This window comes from Lemur catta, chromosome 3 (assembly GCF_020740605.2).
Source record: "Lemur catta isolate mLemCat1 chromosome 3, mLemCat1.pri, whole genome shotgun sequence".
NCBI lineage: Eukaryota > Metazoa > Chordata > Mammalia > Primates > Lemuridae > Lemur > Lemur catta.
In genome coordinates, this window is record NC_059130.1 from 79,287,398 (window position 1) to 79,308,381 (window position 20,984).

The following is a 20,984-nucleotide window of genomic DNA, read 5'->3' on the forward strand; positions in this document are numbered from 1 at the left end:
AAAAAAGCACAAAACTTGTGTTAGTCAGGATGCTAAGAAGGCTCCTAAGTAAGATTCATGCCCCTGATTTATGCACTGTGAATATGATGAATTTCACTTCCATGATTAGGCTATACTATACTGCACAGCTGACTTTAAGATAAAGGGAGATTATCAGGTTGGGCCTGACCTAATCATCAAATGAGCTGTTTAAATTGGGAGATTTAACTTCTTAGAACCTTACTGTCCTTATCTCTTAAATTAGTAGGTTGACTTACATGAATTCTAAACTGATGTAAATTCTTTGTGGAATGCCTAGAGGCCAGAGACAGGGACTCTGAGATCAGAAGCATCACTGTGGCTTCAGGGTGGAGGGGGATGCCTGGCAAAGAATGGGGTGGGGGCGTGTTCCTAGGAGCTGAGGGCAGCCCTCATTTGAGAACCAGTGAGGATAGAGAAACTTCAACAAGAAGAAGCCTGGAAGTGGATTTTTCCTCAAAGCATTCAGACAAGAACTCAGCCTGGCCAACACTTTGATTTCAGTCTTGTGATACCCTGAGCAGAGAACCCAGCCACACTGTGCCAGCCTTCTGATCTATAGAACTGTGAGCTAATGAATGGGTACTGTTTTAAGCCATTAAATTTGTGGGAATATGTTATACAGCAAGAGAAAACTAATATACACCAGGTTTTTAAAACTATCTATATTTTTTTTTTAAATTAGAGACAGGGTCTCACTTTGTCACCCAGGCTGGAATATAGTGGCATGATCATAGCTCACTGCAGCCTTGAATTCCTGGGCTCAAGCGATCCACCTTCCTCAGCCTCCCGAGTAGCTGGGACTATAGGCATGTGCCACCACACCTGCTGTACACATTTCTGATTTGGAAAACATAATCACCAGAAACATAATATTTAAGTGCTTACCATATACCACTATTCAAAGTGTTTTTCACACCTTAACTCATTTAACCTTCATAAAAACTCTACGTGGTAGGTAAAATTATTTTCTTCATTTTCTCTTTATTTTACACAGAGGTTAAGCAATCTGAACCAAAATCACAAAGCTAATAAACAGCAGAACTGAGACTGAAAATCAGCAGTCTGATTTCAAAACCTACTCTTTTTTTTAATTTCAGCATATTATAGGGGTACAAAAGTTTAGGTTATGTATATTGCCCTTCCCCCACCCCAAGTCAGAGCTTTAAGCATGTCCATCCCCTAGATGGTGCACATCTCACGCATTATGTATGCATATACTCATCCCCTACCCCCCCACGTCTGCCCGACATCCGATTAATGTTATTCCTAAATGTGCTCTTAGGTGATGATCAGTGAAACCAATTTGATAGTGAGTACATGTGGTGCTTATTTTTCCATTCTTGGGATACTTCACTTAGTAGAATGGGTTACAACTCTATCCAGGAAAATACAAGAGGTGCTAGATCACCATTATTTCTTATAGCTGAGTAGTACTCCATGGTATATATATACCAGATTTTATTAATCCACTCATGTATTGATGGGCACTTGGGTTGTTTCCACATCTTTGCAATTGTGAATTGTACTGCTATAAACATTCGGGTGCAGATGTCTTTGTTATAGAATGTCTTTTGTTCTTTTGGGTAGATGCCCAATAATGGGATTGTTGGATCAGAAGGTAGGTCTACTTGTATCTGTTTAAGGTATCCCCATATTGCTTTCCACAGAGGTTGCACTAGTTTGCAGTCCCACCAGCAGTGTATGAGTGTTCCTGTCTCTCCACATCCTCACCAACATTTATTGTTTTGGGACTTTTGATATAGGCCATTCTCACTGGAGATAAGTGATATCTCATTGTGGTTTTGATTTGCATTTCCCTGATGATTAGAGATGTTGAGCATTTTTTCATATGTTTGTTGGCCATTCTTCTGTTTTCTTTTGAAAAATTTCTATTCATGTCCTTTGCTCACTTTTTGATAGGGTTGTTTGATTTTTTCTTGCTGATTTTCCGGAGTTCTAAATAGATTCTAGTCGTTTATCAGATGTGTAGCATGTGAAAATTTTTTCTCATTCTGTAGGTTGTCTGTTTGCTCTTGTGACAGTTTCTTTGGCTGTGCAGAAGCTTTTTAATTTAATCAGGTCCCAGTTATTTATTTTTGTTGTTGCTGTGATTGCCTTTGGGGTCTTCTTCATAAATTCTTTGCCTAGGCCAATGTCTATAAGAGTTTTTCCCACATTTTCTTCTAGAATTCTAATAGTTTCATGCCTTAGGTTTAAGCCTGTTATCCACCGTGATTTGATTTCAAAACCTACTCTTTTAACTACTACAGTGTTTCCCATTTTAATAGCCTATCCCAGAGCCACAAATGTCTCCTTCTCTCATATACCCAAGTTAACATTACTAGACTCACCTTGGGGAAAAGTTATACTAGGTGACAATTTATTCTTAGAGATATTTCTTAAATTTCCTTAGGGTAAAGAAACATGCAGGTTTGTTCACTCTACCAACTGCAGTCTCTCTATATTGCACACTTAAGTTCTGGGTGTCATATCTATGTTACCCATCCCTTATATAGATAGAATGACTATAAAATGCTTTAAAATATTCATTTTGTGTGATGGAGCAGGTAGAGTAGTGAGTGCAATTCCCTCAGTCCTATTCTATAATATTTACTAGAGCTCTTCATAAACCCTGTACTTTTCTTCCTCTTTAAAGTTGAGCCAGTACTTGATTAACTCTATTTCCTTTTTCTCTGTTGGTGATCATGGAAATACACACCGGGATGGAACCTCTGCTACCTGGGAGAATAGGAAAACCCTCTTGCTGAGCCATGAAGGGTAGGTAACATGAGAAAGAAATAAAAACCTTTGTTTTAAGCCACTGAGTGTTGGGGCTGTTTGTTACTGAAGCATAACTGAGTCAAATGTGCTCCACGCAAGTATATTCTACAATAAATTTTTTTTTAAAAGCCATGTTCATAATAGTTAAACACTGGAAAAACTCAAATGTTCACCTACAGGACAATGGTGTCAACAAAGTTTTGTATATTCACAGAGTGGAATATTACTCAGTAATTAAAGGAACAAACTTTTGATAAACAGCATGGATAAATCTCAAAAACATTATGTTAATGAAAGAAACCAGACACAAAATAATAAATACTGTTTGATTCTGTTTACATTAAGTTCAAGAATAGTCAAAACTAACTTATAGGGACAGAAATGAGGAAATAGTCGGCCCTGGGCGATGGAGGGATTGACTGGATAGGGACTCAGCAAACTTCCTGGGGTGAATGAATATTCTATTCATATATTTTTGTTTTGGGGTGGAGGTTACACAGGTGTATACAATTATCAAAGCTCAACAAACTGAACATTTAAAATCTACTGCACCAAGTGTAAATTATACCCCAATTAAAAAATAAATCCATGATTACATGTAGTATAAGTCAATTATGCTATCCTGGAAAGCAATCTAGGCAAAGGTACAGATTGTATCACTGATAAGAGGGAAGTTGTTTTAAAAACAACTTTCAAAATCTTGGTTTCTTAACCTATGTAATAGGGAAAATAACTTCTAATACAATTGTTATGAGATAATATAAATGTCAAAGCATAAAAGTATAATAACGACAGTTAATATTTAGTGTTTTATGGTTTTATGATGTTGAGTCTCAGATGCTTAAACTTCTAGTTGCTAAGTCCTCAGTTATCAATAATTCATTCAGCCATCAGCCAAAAAATTCAAAAAACCACTGAATGGTTTCATTCAAAAAACCTTTACTCTTTTCTTTTCTTCTATTTCTTTCTTTTTTTTTCAGAGTCTCCCTCTGTTGCCCAGGCTAGAGTGCCATGGTGTCAGCACAGATCACAGCAAACTCAAACTCCTGGATTCAAAGGATCCTCCTGCCTCTACCTTCCAAGTAGCGGGGACTACAGGCATGAGCCACCCCACCCAGCCTCTTTTCTTTTCTTCTACTCCCATGGTTCCCATCCTAATTCATGCCCTTTTCACATTGCCCGGACTATGACAACAGTGTCCCTACTGGTAGCCTTGTTCTGCTTTCTCTGCATCAGAATCCATCCAAATCACTCCTCTCTCAACTGTGAAAACCACCCACCTGGAACCAAGTCTGAAAATGGAATCTGAATAACCCAACATTAAAGAGTTCCCTCTATTGGTACCTGTTTTGCCTGATATGTAGTTACCTATTTGCATGTCTTAGAAGTTCTTGGAGAACTTCTTACTTAACTATAGGGCCTTATATAGCATATGACATACAGTGGGTGCTCAATAAATACTTGAATTAAATTTGTTCATGCAGTTTGGACTCCGCTTTTTCCTATGTAAGTCTACCCAGCTAGCATTGACTAGCTCTTGCTATACTCACTTGTCCAACAGAAATCACTCTCTCTGAATTTCTATAATAACTACTTAGATAGCTTGTCTCAGCAACTTTATCCCATTCTTCTAAGAGTACTTCACTGCATTCTGGGAAGCACACATATGTCAGGCACAGGGATTTGTTGATACAACACGATATGTTTATTCTTTATCCATCAAAGTTGTAACCATAGCTCAAACTGTAATAAGGGATTTCCATGTTATTGGAAGCATTAAGCCAACGACCCTTGACTAATTCCTCAGAATAAATATGGGATACTCTCTTGAATATAAACTATAAAAGAACACTATAAATTATGGTCAAAAGAAAGATTAGTGGGTTATGAGGAGAACATTCTTATGCTTCAGGGAAGCATAATGAACCCATGACAATAATTTCTGAATGAGGAAAAATAAAAGAAGACATCTAATGTAATGGGCAGTGTGTGCATGTTTGTAAAATGGCATAACTTTATCAGGGTCTGAGATATCTCCAAGAAGCAAATATCTTCTAAAAGCAAAAGTGTGCTCTATTCCAAAATTCACAGAGAATCTCAAGGGACCCCAAATAGGCAAAATAATCTTGAAAAAGAAGAACAAAGTTGGAGGTCTCATGCTGCCCAATGTGAAAACTTACTACAAAAATACAGTAATCAAAACAGTGTGGTATTAGCATAAACACAGACATACTGACCAATGGCATAGGATAGAAAGCCCAGAAATAAACCCTTGTATACATGGTTGAATAATTCTTAGCAAGGATGCCAGACCATTAAATGGGGGAAAGGATGATCTTTTCAATAAATGGTGTTGGGAAACTGAATATCTACATGTAAAAAGTGAAGTCAGACTGGGTGTGGTGGCATGGGCCTGAAGTCCCAGCTCTTGGAAGGCTGAGGCAGGAGGACAGTTCAAGCCCATGAGTTTGAGGCTGCATGTGTTATGATCATGCCTGTGAATAGCCACTGTACTCCAGCCAGGGCAATATAGCAAGATCTCGTCTCTTGAAAAAATAATGAAATCAGATCCTTCCTTTATACCATATATAAAAATTAACTCAAAAATGGATCAAAGACCTAAACATAAGAGCTAAAATCATAAAACTCTTAGATGAAAACATATTGAAAAGTTTTTTGACATTAGATTTGACAATAATTTCTTGCATATGACACCAAAACCACAGGCAACAGCAATAAAAACAGATAAATTGTACTGTATCAAAATTTTAACTACTGTATATCAAAGGACACAATCAACAGAATGAAAAGACAACGTATGGAATGGAAGAAAATATTTGTGAATCATGTATCTGATAAGGAATTAATAACCAGAATACATAAAGACTCCTAAAACTCAACAACAAAAACAGCAAAACACACAACCTGATTAAAAAATGGGCAAAGGACTTAAATAGACATTTCTACAAAGAAGATACACAAATAGTCAATCAGCACATGCCAAGATGCTCAACATCACTAATCCACCAGGGAAATGCAAATCAAAATCACAATGAGATACCACCTCACACTCATTAGGATGCCCATTATAAAAAAACAGAAAATAAGTATTGTCAAGCTTGTGAAGAAGTTGGAACCCTTGTGCATTGTTGGTGGGAATGTAAAATGGTGCTGCTACTATGGAAAAAGGGATGGTGGCTCCTAAGAAAATTAAAAATAGAATAACCATATGACTCAGCAATTCCACTTGTGGGTATATATTCAAGAGTTGAAAAGCAGGGTTTTGAAGAGCTATTTGTACACACCTGTTCACAGTAGCATTATTCACAAGAGGCAAAGGGCAGAAGCAACTCAAGTATTCACCCATGGATGTGTGGAAAAAGAAAATGTGGCATATACATAAAAATGAAACATTACTCATCCTTAAAGAGCAAGGAAATTCTGACACGTGGTACAACATGGATAAACCTTGAACACATAGGCTACGTAAAATATACCAGTCACAGAACGACAAATACTGCACAATTCCACTTATATGAGGTACCTAGTGTAGTCAAATTCAGACACAGACAGAGGAATAGTGGTTGCCAGGGGTTAGAGCGAGGGAGAATGGGGAGTTAGTGTTTAATGTACACAGAGTTTCAGTTTGGGAAGATGAAAAAGTTCTAGAGATGGATGGTGGTGATGGTTACACAATGACGTGAACTGTACACTTAAATGGTTAAGATGGTAAATTTCATGATATGTATATTTCATTGTAATTAAAAAAATTACTACTAAGCAAGCAAAAAAAAGTAAAAGCATGATAGGAATATGTTTGAATTATTTAAAATATCACTTAAAATCATTATTGTATTCAGAGGCTCTGGTCTGCCTCTTGGAAACGTCCTTTCACCAACTGCATAGGATCTCATTTTATGCCAACAAAATAGCATTATATCAAAAGCAGAAGTTATGTGCCTGAATTTTGCCTGGACTGCTGAGCAGGCTGATTTAATTTTTTTGCAACTTGTTCTAAAATGATTACAACTACAATCTAGTGCCTAACACATCATTTAGATGCACACGTGTGTATATACACACATACACAAATGTTGAATAAATGAGGAACACATGAACACAACTAAAGAGGCCTGGATATTATTTTCTGATTATACTAAATTTAGTGATGTAACACACTTGAGAACAGAAAAAAATTAACTCTACGCTTGCTGTATTAATTGGAACATGACATTGAATTAACATTCAGCCAGGAAAGCTCCATGTAAGTGAACCAGAAGTAACACACAAACAAAACAAATCATTATATCTCAATGGGAACAAAATTCCTGTCTGAAAAGATTCCAGAAGATATACCTAACTGTATGAACAGACTGAATAGTTTCCAATACACAACTGGAAGAAGAAACTAAAATAGCTGAATATACTGAATTGGAAATAAAAGTCTAATGGCAGTAGGATTATGAACTCTATTTACTTGGCATTCCAAACAATGTCAATCACTAATGAGGGCTGCTGGGAAAAATGCAGGATCCAGACAGACCCACAATTTACAAAGGTGGTCCCAGGCAAGTTCTATATAATTGTTGCCAGTTGTAAGGTAGCCCATAAAATATTTGGCAGTGCAGGTGGGCAGGAGGGTTGATGTGGGCAGCTTAGAACTGGATGGATGTCTTAGCCTAGCAAGTGTTTCACAGAGATTCTTTCTAAAAGGTAGTACAGGAGATACTCCCAGCCCTTCCCCTCTTATTCCTGGCTGGCAAATCCCAAACGTGGTTCAGATATCCAGCCTTTGCCATAATGCCATGTGCTGGGAAATGTGACCCCTCCCCCTCAAGGATAACCCAGGACAAATCCTGCCTGATTCCTCTGCAATACTTATGGTGATCTCATTTCAGGAGCCAGAGACTAGTTTGGCAATGGAAATGGGTCATACAGGAGATCCTCAGTAGAGACTTGCTCAGAGGTCAAATGTTCTGCTAAAGTAGTTTGAAGGATAAAAACTTCTCAGAATCAAGGTTAAAAGCCTACATGTGACAAGAGAATGCACAGAGGGAACCAAGTGTCTCATTCCGGTTGCTCATGATTTGATAAGATCGATAGCTCTACTTTTATTAGGACCCATTTATTAGGATCCTTTGGCAGCAAGCAATAAGATGAATTCAGGCCAACTTAAGCAAAAGGGTATTCATCGGAGGGATGCCGGGATCTGACAAAACTGACAGGTTACAGGACCAGACTTGGAACAGTTGAACAAGGAAATAGGAAGCAAATGATGTCATTGTAGGAATGTCTGATCAGGTCACTGTGGCTCTATGAATAAACACCATTAAAACTCACATGACTTGCTTCCAATCCTAAGCCTAAGGTATCAAGCTTAGGACATATGAACACCCACTGGCCACATCTTGGCAGTGAAGGAAATTAAGCAAGAGTTAGCATTTCGTGGCATTATGAGTGACTCATATTGGTCTACCATATGGTCCCACTAAACAGAAACAGAAGAGCCTTGAAATTGCCAGTGTCTTACTTCGTCCTCCTTGCAATTCCTAATAGAGTTCAGTGCTAATGACAGGCATCTTTCTCAAAACTTCTTGTCATATATACCAGGGATGACATTTTATTGCACACTCAAAAAAGGGCACTGCACTCTTTAAATGTCCGTGAAAGTCAGAAAGATGCTTTCTAACAAAATTCAAAACAACTGACAGGCACAGCTGTACTCATCCAATGGTACTTTGCTGAAGAAGGACTGGTTTTTCTCCTGGAAGCAAATGTCCAGGTATATTGACTGGGCATAACATCCAATTCTGGAATCTTTGGGTTTCTATACAACTATGACTTTGCTTACTCCCCCTTCAAGTCTTAGCCTAAGTATCTTTCTCTGGGACACCTTCCCTTAGGCCCCAACAACTAGATTGGGTACCTCTCTTATATGTTCCTACAGCATCATAATACTTTCATCATTGGTTAAGGTACTAGACTATTGTTTATACTCTGTCTCATTTTTTTTAGGGCAGGGATTATGTTCTTTCCATCACTGACTCCACAGCACCAACACAATTATGCACTCAGTAAACAACTGTTGAAAAATGAATGAATGTTTATGAAACCAAGACTCATGCTTGTGTACACAATCTTTTTTCCTTCCTATTTATCAAAACTAGATCGAGAGCACAATAAGGATTTTTAAAATATCCAGGTTTCTTCTTCAGATGGACACCTCAAGATGATTCTGACATTCACATTAATCTCAAGTTGATATCATCTTTCAGGGTTATGACCAGAGGATAACGGGCCACACTATATTTTTAATTACAAAAACAAGACATATGTTCAATCAATACAGTAAGGTGGATCCCATGGTGAGTCCACTTTTACTCAGTAGGGCTTGACAGCTAGCACTAAATCTTTCCAAGCGTTGCAGTTTCATTTGGCCTCCTTTAGCCCCAGGAGTTTTTACACAGTACACATTTTCCACATGTAATTAAGTAATGGAGAGTGAGTTGTTATACATGACATTTAATTTTCAATAGTGGGGGAAGGTACGACAAGAGCTGCAGGCAAGATCATTAATCTCCTTGGATCCCTGCACTGCCAAATACAGCAATTCATTCATTGTGTTAACACAGCTCTTCTCCTATACTTAAACTGTGGGCTCATGTGGAGGGGATAATGCCGAGGAGGAAACCCCATAGAATTTAACGTTTGGTACATAGCAAGAACTGAGATTGCAAAACACATCTGCATGATCCAAAGTTGACTAATTTAGTATATCAAAGTCTATATGTTTAGGGTACAATTTTCAGGATAGTCCAAAATCTAATGATGTGAAAAGCAAAAGGGAAAAAGTAATTACGTAAGCCATGTATATACAGCAGCAATTTGCTAATTTGTACTAATGATCCACTGACCCCTTGCAAATTATAGATCAATTAGTATATGAATAACCACAGTGTTAAAAGAATATGACAAGGACCTGATCGAAAAATGTACATCACTGTAGACTAAAGGCCTTAGTTAATTAAAATGTTGCCTGCAGCATATTTTAATGGCTTTCTGTGATTGCTGCTACTGCTAATCATACTCCAAAACCAATGGCCCGTTCCTTTTTTTATAATCACTTGTCAATATATTTGAAAAAGAGTTGCTGAATTATAAAGTCAAAAATGTCTGCATAGTGGAAAGGCACAGAGAATTAATAATTTCAACTGAGGAAGGAAATGTTGCTAAATAGAAGGGCAAACTGTAAAGAAATACAAATTACAAAAACTAGTTTTCAAAGTAACATTATAACACAGTACAAGTTCTGCAGAGTTTAAAATAAAAGTAAAATCGCATCTGTGGTGCTGATGTGATTCAGATGTTAACTTCCTGAGCCTTGATAATAGATCAATTTTTAATTGTTTCAAGATTTGGTTCCAAAATAGGTAAAATCAAGGTTTGTATAACAACAGTTTGAAAACAGTATTAATAATATATATGGCAGAGGTTAAAAGATGCACCTATGTGATTAACGAGCCAGACAGTCGGCCCGAGGGAGGATGCAATGTTGAACAGCACCTAAAATGCACAGGCCAGCACATATGATTGGGAAGAAAATCCACCATTATGCCCCCACCGGTCATGTACAGACCTGAGGAGCAATAAAATAGCTTCTTTTTTGCTACCCTTAAGTGCCCCAAATTCTGACTGTATTTGATTTTACTTGCCTCAGTAAAATCAATTATATTTTATTGACAGGGGGATTAATTAGCGTTAATTACATTTTTCTTTATACATTCATTACAGTGTTCTATTCCTCTATAGGGTATCGAGTCATCCATTAAAACACGGAACTGATGTTTTAGGCAGGCTGTGCCCATCTCTCTCATTTGGACATTTCCCAGAAATGGTTTCATATAACGTCCATTGTTAACTCTTCCAGGGCTTAATCATTTCGATGTGAATTAAAGCATTCTTAAACTGAATGTGCTTCACTTAAAAAGATACTCAAAATAGACAAAGTATACACAGGGAGTGACTCTCCTTTTTCTGCCTCTTTCCTTCTTCCTGACTTTAGTTTTCTATTACCTCCTTCTTCCTCCCTTCCTTCCCACCATTTCCTGCCATCATCATCATCAGCACCACTGTGGAGCCCTTAATGGTCAGGCGGTTTCTATGTATCAACATGTTAGAAAATTCATGAGATAGCGATATCCTCCCCGTAGTACAGATCAGGACCCTGAGCAAGCTCCCATTGCTGGGGGAGCCAGGTTTCCAGCCCAGGCAGGGCAAATCCAGAGTTTCTTCTTTTAATCACCAAGCCTTCTAGTTCAGCCATGCTTTAGAAAAGAATCTATCTCCTTAGGTAAGAGTTCTCAGTCAGATGAATACTTCCTTCCTTTATGGTAATTGAAGCAATTAATTAATAACATTTTGGCACGCAAATTACCAGATACATATCTACTCAAACAAAAGGCTGTCAGCTGTGTGTACATCTTTCTTGACTCATGCTCATTTTTCTGCACACCATCTAAAAGTGGATACGACAAAAGATTGCTCAGAATCACTCCTATATCTTTTCTCCCTATAAAAAGAAGATAGAGAAAATCTTCTTAACTCAGCTAATTTGGGAAAGTACCGGGAAGAGGGACTGAGGTATGAAGAACTTGTAAAATTCCTGAGTTACATATTAATAAATAGATACATATATTTAGTCCACAAAATAATAACTGACTTACTATGATTGTTGCCTTTGGAGAATAAATAATCTAGAATTGCTTTGTAGGAGCTAAAAGGAAATTTATTCAATGAAGCTTTCAGAATGCCCACAATATGCTAGTTACTATAATTTAACGACCATGCAAGGAAGGTTCATGCTATGGTCTGAATGTTTCTGTTTCCCCAAAATTCTTACGTTGAAACCTAATCACCAATGTGAAGATATTGGTAGGAATATTCCTACTAATTGGGAATTATTAAAATTCTACTTAGCTTTCTCTTCTGTATTCTAAATAGTTTCAAGTCATTTAACCTTTTTTTTTAATTAAAGGAGGAGGGTTCTATTTCCCAACTATTTAATAGCATTAAATGATTTTCTTTGGACCCTATTCAATTTCCTTTTGGCTGTCTTTAAAATGAGATGGCCCAGTAAGGGTAGGTAACACAGGCCCCACAAATGCTGAAGAGGCAGTAGTGATGTTAATAACAGCACTTGTGGTAGCAGCCACCACCATGTCCTAAACGCTACGTGCAGACACTGGTAAGTGCTACATACATCTTCTCATGTAATCCCCTCACAGCTTTATATGGTCTTCAAGCCTAAATGCATTACTTTTGTGAACTTCTCTTAAAGAACAACATCTTAATGTCTCGAGTGTTGACCTTTCTTCAAGTCTGTTCAAGTTTTCATCAACTAACTCTAATCTGGTAACTCCTGACAATAGGAAGAACCAGAAAACCAAAAAAAAAGAGATTGGTGTCTAACTGAGGATGTCAAGGTGAGTTAGCCTGGAGGGGTTGTCTTAACACACAAAGACATACAAGGAGGAGGAAGGTTTCTCCCTCTGGAAATAGAGTAAAAACCTGGAAAGCCAGAAAGTGCCACTCGGTGGGAGAAAAGGGCACCAGTGTAGGGTTTATCCAGGAGCAAAGTAGCAACACCAGGTGAGGCTAAATTGATGACGTGCCAAGGAATAGTTCAATCACATGAGTGCCTAACTAGCCCCTCATCCCAGTGGTCCCCGGGAATGGATAGGTCTTACTGATGGTAACTAATGCAAATCACCATCAAAAAATAGCAGCTAACATTCTTTCAGCCCTTACTCTATGCTAGATACTATTGTGAGCATTTAAAATTTTAAAAATATCAACAGTGGAGGAGGTAGGTGCTTTATTATCCCCATTTTACAGGCGATAACTGAGGCCCAGAAGGAAAAGAAACAGAGCAACAGTTAACAGATAGGGTTAGTTACATCACCTAAAAATAATTCAGATTTACTCATCATGCAGACCAATAACAGAGAATTGAACAACCCCATTGCACTGCAGATGTGGCAACGATGGCTACTAACATAAGAGTCCCAATTCTGATTCTCTTGTCCCATTAGGGCTCAGTCAGCTCGCAGGTGAGGTATGGGTAAGTGCAGAGCCCCAAACACAGGACACAATTTTGGACAGTGAAACTGACTTCGCCGAGTATCTTACCAGCACGCTTAAAATGAAGTGCCTAACAGTTTCCTTGGTTCTGTTTTCCTGTTTATTCTTTGATAAACACATTAATGATTGAGCAAATGTACCAAATAATGGTGACAGGAAGAGAAGTTATCAGGTTCCTTATATTTATATACAGAATAACCAGACCCAGCAAAGGAAGAATTTTTTATAATTGAAATACAAATACTAGCCTCAATTACCAATTCTATTACGTGAAACATAAGAAAACTTCATAATCGTAACAATCTACACTTTTCTTAAAGTGATAGTTACAAAAGAAAAATGTATTTTTAGAAGAAATAGTGATTTTGTTAGATAAACCAAAGATAACATAGTCTTATACCAATAATAACATCTCAAAAAGATATCTTAGATTTTAGAAAATCATATCTATCGATCATACCTGATAAAAACCAGCTTGACCTTTGAAGGGGCAGTCTTAATAATGGCAGATGCATTTTGGTGACTTCTTCCATACAGGATCTGATTGTTTATCTGTGTAGGAAAAAACAAGATACATTTATTTATACCTGTTTGCAAGTATATATGCATATACTTGGAATAAAGTGATAATGCCTATTCATTTTTAAGTGGGTATATGTTGAACTCTTCAATGCTAAAAATCTTAATATTCTTTGTAGTACAGCTTCAAACACTAATTCAAAACAGCTATTAAAAATCTATTAAATTCAGTTTGACTACAATTAATGAAGAACATACAGTCCTTGATCCTTTTGCTAAACTTCAAGAGAACAGGAGTTGGGCTTGACGCAAAAACTTTACAATAGATATTCCCTTTCCTATAGCATTTCCAGATTTCTAAAAAATGTAGAAAACAGACCAAATTGTGGTATTCACCAGAGCTCTAGAGGGCCCATTAAACATGATTCTGTAAATGTGTCAAAGTTATTACATAACATAAATTTTGTTACTCTAGAGGACACAAATATTATTTCCCTGTTTTAAGTCAAATTTTAAATCAACTACACAAAACGATTTTACTGTATACCATCAATGAGCCATCTGCTCATGTTCACGATGTGGTGGGATTTTTAACTTGATTGGATTCACCTAAATAAGACACAAAAAACATTTACATTCTAAATTTTTTCATTTCAGATTTTTCTCACTGATAAACTATGATAATAGCTGTAATCAATCTCTCATTTTATTCATCCATTTGATAATAGCGCATACAGTTTTGGCTCCCCCATCTCTTTAATGAATAGTTAATGATCTATACTATACTAATTATCCCTATTTAACTGTGGCCTTGACAGTTTCTACTATTTAAGAGATGGTATAATATACTACTATAAGGGATAGTGAAAAGGGATGGAAACCTTCTGTAATTAGCACCTAACTTGTCCTCGCTGTTCTCTGAAATTTTGCATTTGAAGACACACATGACACCTTTGAAGATATACCTGAAAAAGGTATCTTTTTTTTTGTCACAACAGTTATAATGAGAAAGCATATGGAAGTGAACACTTCAAAATATTCAATGAAAATATGATTTTTTTTGTTGTTGTTGTGTTTTTTTTGAGACACAGTCTCACTTTGTCACCCAGGCTAGAGTGCTGTGGCGTCAGCATCGCTCACAGCAACCTCAAACTCCTGGGCTCAAGCAATCCTCCTGCCTCAGCCTCCCGAGTAGCTGGGACTACAGGCATGTGCCACCATGCCCAGCTAATTTTTCTGTATATATTTTTAGTTGTCCATATAATTTCTTTCTATTTTTAGTAGAGACGGGGTCTTGCTCTTGCTCAGGCTGGTCTCGAACTCCTGACCTCAAACAATCCGCCTGTCTCGGCCTCCCAGAGTGCTAGGATTACAAAATATGGTAATATGGCCAAAATATGGTATTTTTAACTGTCTAAAAAGCAGTTCTTCCATCACCTTGCCTAAGTGGTAGAGCTGGGATTCTTATCCAAGATTTTTGCAAAGACTAAACTCAAGCTACTTCCTCACTCTGCCTCTCATCCTATCAGCTTTTGTTCTTTATTCACCAAATCTCATAGAAATCCACTGATTTGCACACTGTTATTTCTCTGTGCCCCAGTTTTCTCTTTCTAAAAGAAATCTAAGGGCTGGGCATGGTGGCTGAAGCCTGTAATCCTAGCACTCTGGGAGGCTGAGGCGAGGCAGGAGGATTGTTTGAGCTCAGGAGTTCAAGACAAGCTTGAACAAGAGCGAAACCCCATCTCTATTAAAAATAGAAAAATCAGCTGGGCGTTGTGGCGCACGCCTGTAGTCCCAGCTACTTGCAAGATTGAGCCCAGGAGTTGGAGGTTACTGTGAGCTAGGCTGACACCACAGCACTCTACCCAGGGCAACAGAATGAGACTCTATCTCAAAATAAAATAAAATGAAATAAATAAAATAAAATAAACCTAAGCACCTACTTCGCAAAGCTAGTGTGAGAATTAAACAAGATAATGCCTTTAAATTTTATTTATAGTGCTCTCGATTCCCAAAGGATTTTTATGTATTCAAAACTACTAATCTTTTCTGCTAAGTTTTTCATGGTTTAATTTTTCTTCCTTTTATGTCTTCTTGCAGAACTTAGCAGTAAGGGAAATGGTTAAAGAAATCATGCAGTTATAAAGAGTATGTGCAAAAAGCATATGTAATGACATAGAAAATGTCCAAAATGTATTAAGTGGTGAAGCCAGGATATAAAATAGTATGTCTAGCATGATCATGTTTTTTGCTAAGCATGTTTTCCAATCTCTTTAATGTACAATGAACTGTAAACAAGGAAATTTAAATCAGTAATTATTTGTGAATGTCTTCCCTACTGAGGCTGGGCTCTGCTTCCAGAAAGACTTTTCTAAACCACAACCTATCTAACTTTGTCTTTGAATCCTATGGCATTGCATTTTTAAAAATTTCTCCTAATGTACTTGCACCCCAACACAACATGGCAGAGCCAATCCTTGCCGGGAGGCAGCCTCAGAGCAGGCACTCGGCATCTGCTGAACTGAGCTAAACTCCTTAGGGCGGAAACAGGCATCCTCCTCCTGGTATTTCCCAGCTTTGTAAGCACAGCTTGCACATACTGGCCCTTGAGGAGGATGAGCTGAATCGCAGAGCCCTGAATGCAAGTGGCACTTAATCAACTGCGAGTACAGTACGCTTTTTCTAACGTGGGTTCCAACTTCTGAAGTGACTGAGATTAAAAAAAAATTTTTTTTTTGATCAGCAAAATTTTGAGCATATAGAAAATCAAAATGTTTCAGGGCTTGTATATATGCCTGCTTTTTAGATGTGATCCTCCATTTTGGTAGAATATATATAGTACTATTATTCCAAGAGGGAAAAATTATATCCCAAATGAAAAAAGCAGTTCATTAATTTTAATTTTCCTAAGAGTAAACCTAAAATTATGCCTTTCATGGTGCTGTTTCTAACTGTTCAGAGGTTCTGGCAGTAGGAAGGCGAAGCAGCTTGGTTGCTGTTGATGTTTTTCCCATTGCCAATAACTGTGGTGTTTACTGCTGAAGCAGCCATTCCCTGCCAATGTTCAGAGGCCTCTGGAGAAACTCTGCTATGCAGTGGAAAACTGGGGACACAGCAAGAAACTGAAAATACAATGACCCCGGATTTAACTGGATGAATCTAAAAGGAAATGCAGATAGATCTCTGGGTGAAAAAACCCAAGATCCTCGTTTCTGGCCTTAAAATTGACCTATTCCCAGCTGCTCAGTTTCAGGAGGGGTATCTCTCTTTTGTGTTTCTTATTTAATATAAAACAATTTTACTTTTTAAATGAAAGGTACAGCTTCCAACTACTGTAGCAGTTTTTATATTTCTTCATCATTAAAGGAAACACACTCCAGAGAACATTCAATAATTAGGGACAATATGATATATTTTATACACAATTAACTTTAGACTGTCACTTATTCTATTACTGAGAAGCTGCTGTTCTCTGAGGGCATTATTCTTTAAAAAACAAAAGTAAGAGGTCTTCCAAGTAGGATAGCATAGGCAAAAAAGAAAGCATTCATTTTTGGAAGTCTATCAAGTTAATTATAATTAATGGCCATGATTTATGGAGTAGTTATTCTGTGTAGAACATTATGCTAAGCTCTTCATGCACAATATCTCATTTAAATCTCAAAAAAAAAACTGAGGTATTATTCACTTTCACTAGATTATGAACCTGAAACTCAGAGGGGTTGAGCAATTTGCCCAAAGTGACTTAGCTATTATTAATAGTTTGGAAGCCTGTAATCCTACAGTACACCCAGAGGACACATCATCTATATGATGCACATAAAAATTTAGATGATTACTAATGGTAATCTTTATAAAGATGTCTATTAAATAAACTCTTGAGCAGGAATACAGGGGCGCTAGTCATGACATCCATCACCATCGTAGGACATTTGTGATGTAGAGGTTGGAATCAACCAGATCACCATAATGCATATGGGAAATGCCCAGTAGTTGACTGTTAGCCTTTCTAAAGTCCCAAATGCAGTCAGGAGTCCCATAAGACTGTACCTTTTTCTTCATACAAACTGCACCTTGAACAATAATATACCCTCATGGCACTTTTTTCAATACACAGGCATACCTCATTTTATTGTACTTCGCAGATAAGGCTTTTTTTTTTTGAAAATTGAAAGTCTATGGCAACCTTTGTTGGAGCAAAGTCTACTGGCACCATTTTCCCAACAGCATGGGCTTACTTCATGTCTCTGTGTCACATTTTGGTAATCCTCATAATATTTAAAACTTTTTCATTATTACTGCATCTGCTATGGTGATCTGTGATCAGTGATCTTTGCTGTTACTACTGTAATTGTTTTGGGGTGCCACAAATGGCTCCCGTATAAGATGGCAAACTTAATCCATAAATGTTGTGTGTTCTGACTGCTCCACTGACTGGTGGCTTCCCCGTCTCTTTCCTCTCCTTCATTCCTTGAGACACAACAGTATTGAAATTAGGACAATTAATAACCTTATAATGGCCTTTAAGTGTTCAAGTGAAAGGAAAAATTGCACATTTCTCATTTTTAAATCAAAAGCTAAAAATGATTAAGCTTAGTGGGAAGGCACATCAAAAACTGATATAGGCCGGGTGCAGTGGCTAACGCCTGTAATCCTAGCACCCTGGGAGGCCGAGGCCTGCGGATCGCTCGAGGTCAGGAGTGCGAGACCAGCCTGAGCAAGAGCGAGACTCTGTCTCTACTAAAAATAGAAAGAAATTATCTGGCCAACTAAAGAATATATATATATATATAGAAAAAATTAGCCGGGCATGGTGGCGCATGCCTGTAGTCCCAGCTACTCAGGAGGCTGAGGCAGTAGGATCACTTAAGCCCAGGTGTTTGAGGTTGCTGTGAGCTAGGCTGACGCCACGGCACTCACTCTAGCCCAGGCAACAGAGCGAGACTCTGTCTAAAAAAAAAAAAAAAAGCTGATATAGGCTGAAAACTAGGCCTCTTGCACCAAACAGCCAAGTTGTGAATGCAAAGGAAAAGTTCTTGTAGGAAATTAAAATTGCTACTTCAGTGAACTCATGAATGATAAGAAAGTGAAACAGCCTAATTGCTAATACGAAGAAAGTTTGTGTGGTCTGGATAGAAGATCAAACCAGCCACAACATTCCCTTAAGCCAAAGCCTAATCTAGAGCAAGGCCCTAACTCTCTTCAGTTCTACAGAGGCTTAGATAGATGAGGAAGGTACAAAAGAAAAGTGTGAAACTACTACAGGTTGTTTCATGAGGTTTAAGGAAAGAAGCTGTCTCAATCTCATAAAAGTGCAAGATGAAGCAGCAAGTGCTCACGCATAGGCTGCAGCAAGTTATCTAGAAGACCTAGCTAAGAACATTGATGAAAGTGGCTGCACTAACAGTTTTTCCATGTAGATGAAACAGCTTTTTTTTGGAAGAAGATGCTATCTAGGACTTTCATAGCTAGAGAGGGGAAGTCAAAGTCTGGTTTCAAGGCTTCAAAGGACAGGCTGACTCTCTTGTTAGGGGCTAATGCAGCTGGTGACTTTAAGTTGAAGCTAATACTTATTTACCATCCCATTCTGAAAATCCTAAGGCCCTGAAGAATTGTGCTAAATCAACTCTGTTTCTGCTCTATAAATGGAACAACAACGCCTGGATGACAGCACTTCTGTTAATAGCATGGTTTACTGAATATTTTTAGCCTACTGTTGAGCTCTATTGCTCAGAAAAAAAGATTTCTTTTAAAATATTACTACTCAATGACAATATGGAGATTAATGTTGTTTTCATGCTTGCTAATACATATCCATCCTACAGCTCATGGATCCAGGAGTAATTTCAACTTTCAAATTTTATTATTTAGGAAATCTACTTAATAAAGTTATAGCTGTGCTAGGCAGCAATTCCTCTGACGTATCTGGGAAAAGGAAATTGAAAATCTAGAAAAGATTCACCATTCTAGATATGCCATTAAGAACATTTGTGATTTATGGGAGGGGGTAGAAATATTAAAAGGAATTTAGAAGCAGTTGATTCCAATCCTCATGGATGACTTTGAGAAGTTCAAGACTTCAGTAAAGGAAATAATCGCAGATGTGGTAGATATAGCAAGAGAACTAGTCTAAATGATTGAATTCCTGCAATCTCATGATAAAACTTGAACAAATGAGAAGTTGCTTCTTATGGATGAGTAAAGAAAGTGGTTTCTTGAGATTCCAAGTGAAGATGCTGAGAACGTTGTTGAAATGACAACAAAGGATTTAGAATATTACATAAACTTAGTTTATAAAGCAGTGGCAGGGTTTGAGAGGACTGGCTTCAATGTTGAAAGACATTCATGTGTGTAAAATGCAATCAAACAACATTTCATGCTATAGAGAAATCTTTCATTAAAGGAGGAATTAATCAATATAGCAAACATCATTGTTGTCTTATTTTCAGAAACTGCTACAGCCACCCCAACCTTCAGCAACCACCACCCTGATGAGTCAGCAGCTGCAAAAAGATATAAGTTGCTAAAGGCTCAGATAATCATTAGCATTTTTAGCAACAAATTATTTTTAAGTTAATATATGTACATTATTTCTGGAGACATAATATTATTGTACACTGAATACACCACAGTATAGCGTAAACATAAGTACATAAGTTTTTATGTACACTGAGAAACCAAAAAAATTCATGTAACTCGCTTTATTGTGATACTCGCTTTACTGCAGTAGTCTGGAATCGAATCCATAATCTCTCTGAAATATGCCTATAAACATACGTGTACAATCTCTATAGATCGACCACTCTTTTAACTTTTTCTAACCCAACCCAAAGCAAAACAATTAAAATATTTCATTTTGGGGCAAATACGGCTCACACCCTTTCATAAGATGAATGATCATTCAGATCATCCAGAATTAGAAAAAGATTATTATTTTCCATTTACTTCCAATAAACTGAGTAGAGACACCAAATTCCTTTCCCAAAGTTTCTCCTTTCAAAGGTAACTGAATGATATAAAGGAAGAATAATAAATTATTTAGACATATCCTTATCTTATATTATCCCATAATGGTGGAAGAGCTACCGTTAGTCCCAAGTACTGTCTTCAGTTTTGGTACTTCCCAGTCCACCCGAATAATCTATTTATTATCTTAAAACCTGACATCCACAATGTTTTCATCCAAGAGTAGCCATATATCCTGATTTTTCTGAGACATGCTGTTCCGATTATTAATAGTGCTCCCTCTCAAAAGTGACCCGGCGTGGATGATAAATTATACCTTCATCCCATGTTCATCAAGCCATCACTATGGAAGTGACTTTGTGCTATTCCATCTCAATTACCATATCACTAGGGTAAGAAAGGCAGATCAGACGAAAGATGTCGTAGAGACTTGAGGGGGGGGGGCTGTCTTTGCCAGCATACAGCCGCCTCTCTTTGCAAGAGCCTGTCCTTCAAGCCTTCTCATCACAAACTCCATCCTCCATGGTGGACAGCCGAGCTTGTACCGCCTGCCATGC

The 20,984-nt window shown here is 37.6% G+C and overlaps 1 protein-coding gene across 8 annotated transcripts in view; it reads right to left on the minus strand.

Moving 5' to 3' along the window:
- Window positions 1–20,984, minus strand: part of PATJ (PATJ crumbs cell polarity complex component) — a 337,132-nt gene that overhangs the window by 111,256 nt on the left and 204,892 nt on the right. For all 8 annotated transcript variants that reach the window (XM_045547880.1, XM_045547882.1, XM_045547878.1 and 5 more), the window contains exon 29: window positions 13,403–13,494. In XM_045547880.1, coding sequence (XP_045403836.1) covers window positions 13,403–13,494 — 92 coding nt within the window. The remainder of the gene's footprint in view (window positions 1–13,402; window positions 13,495–20,984) is intronic.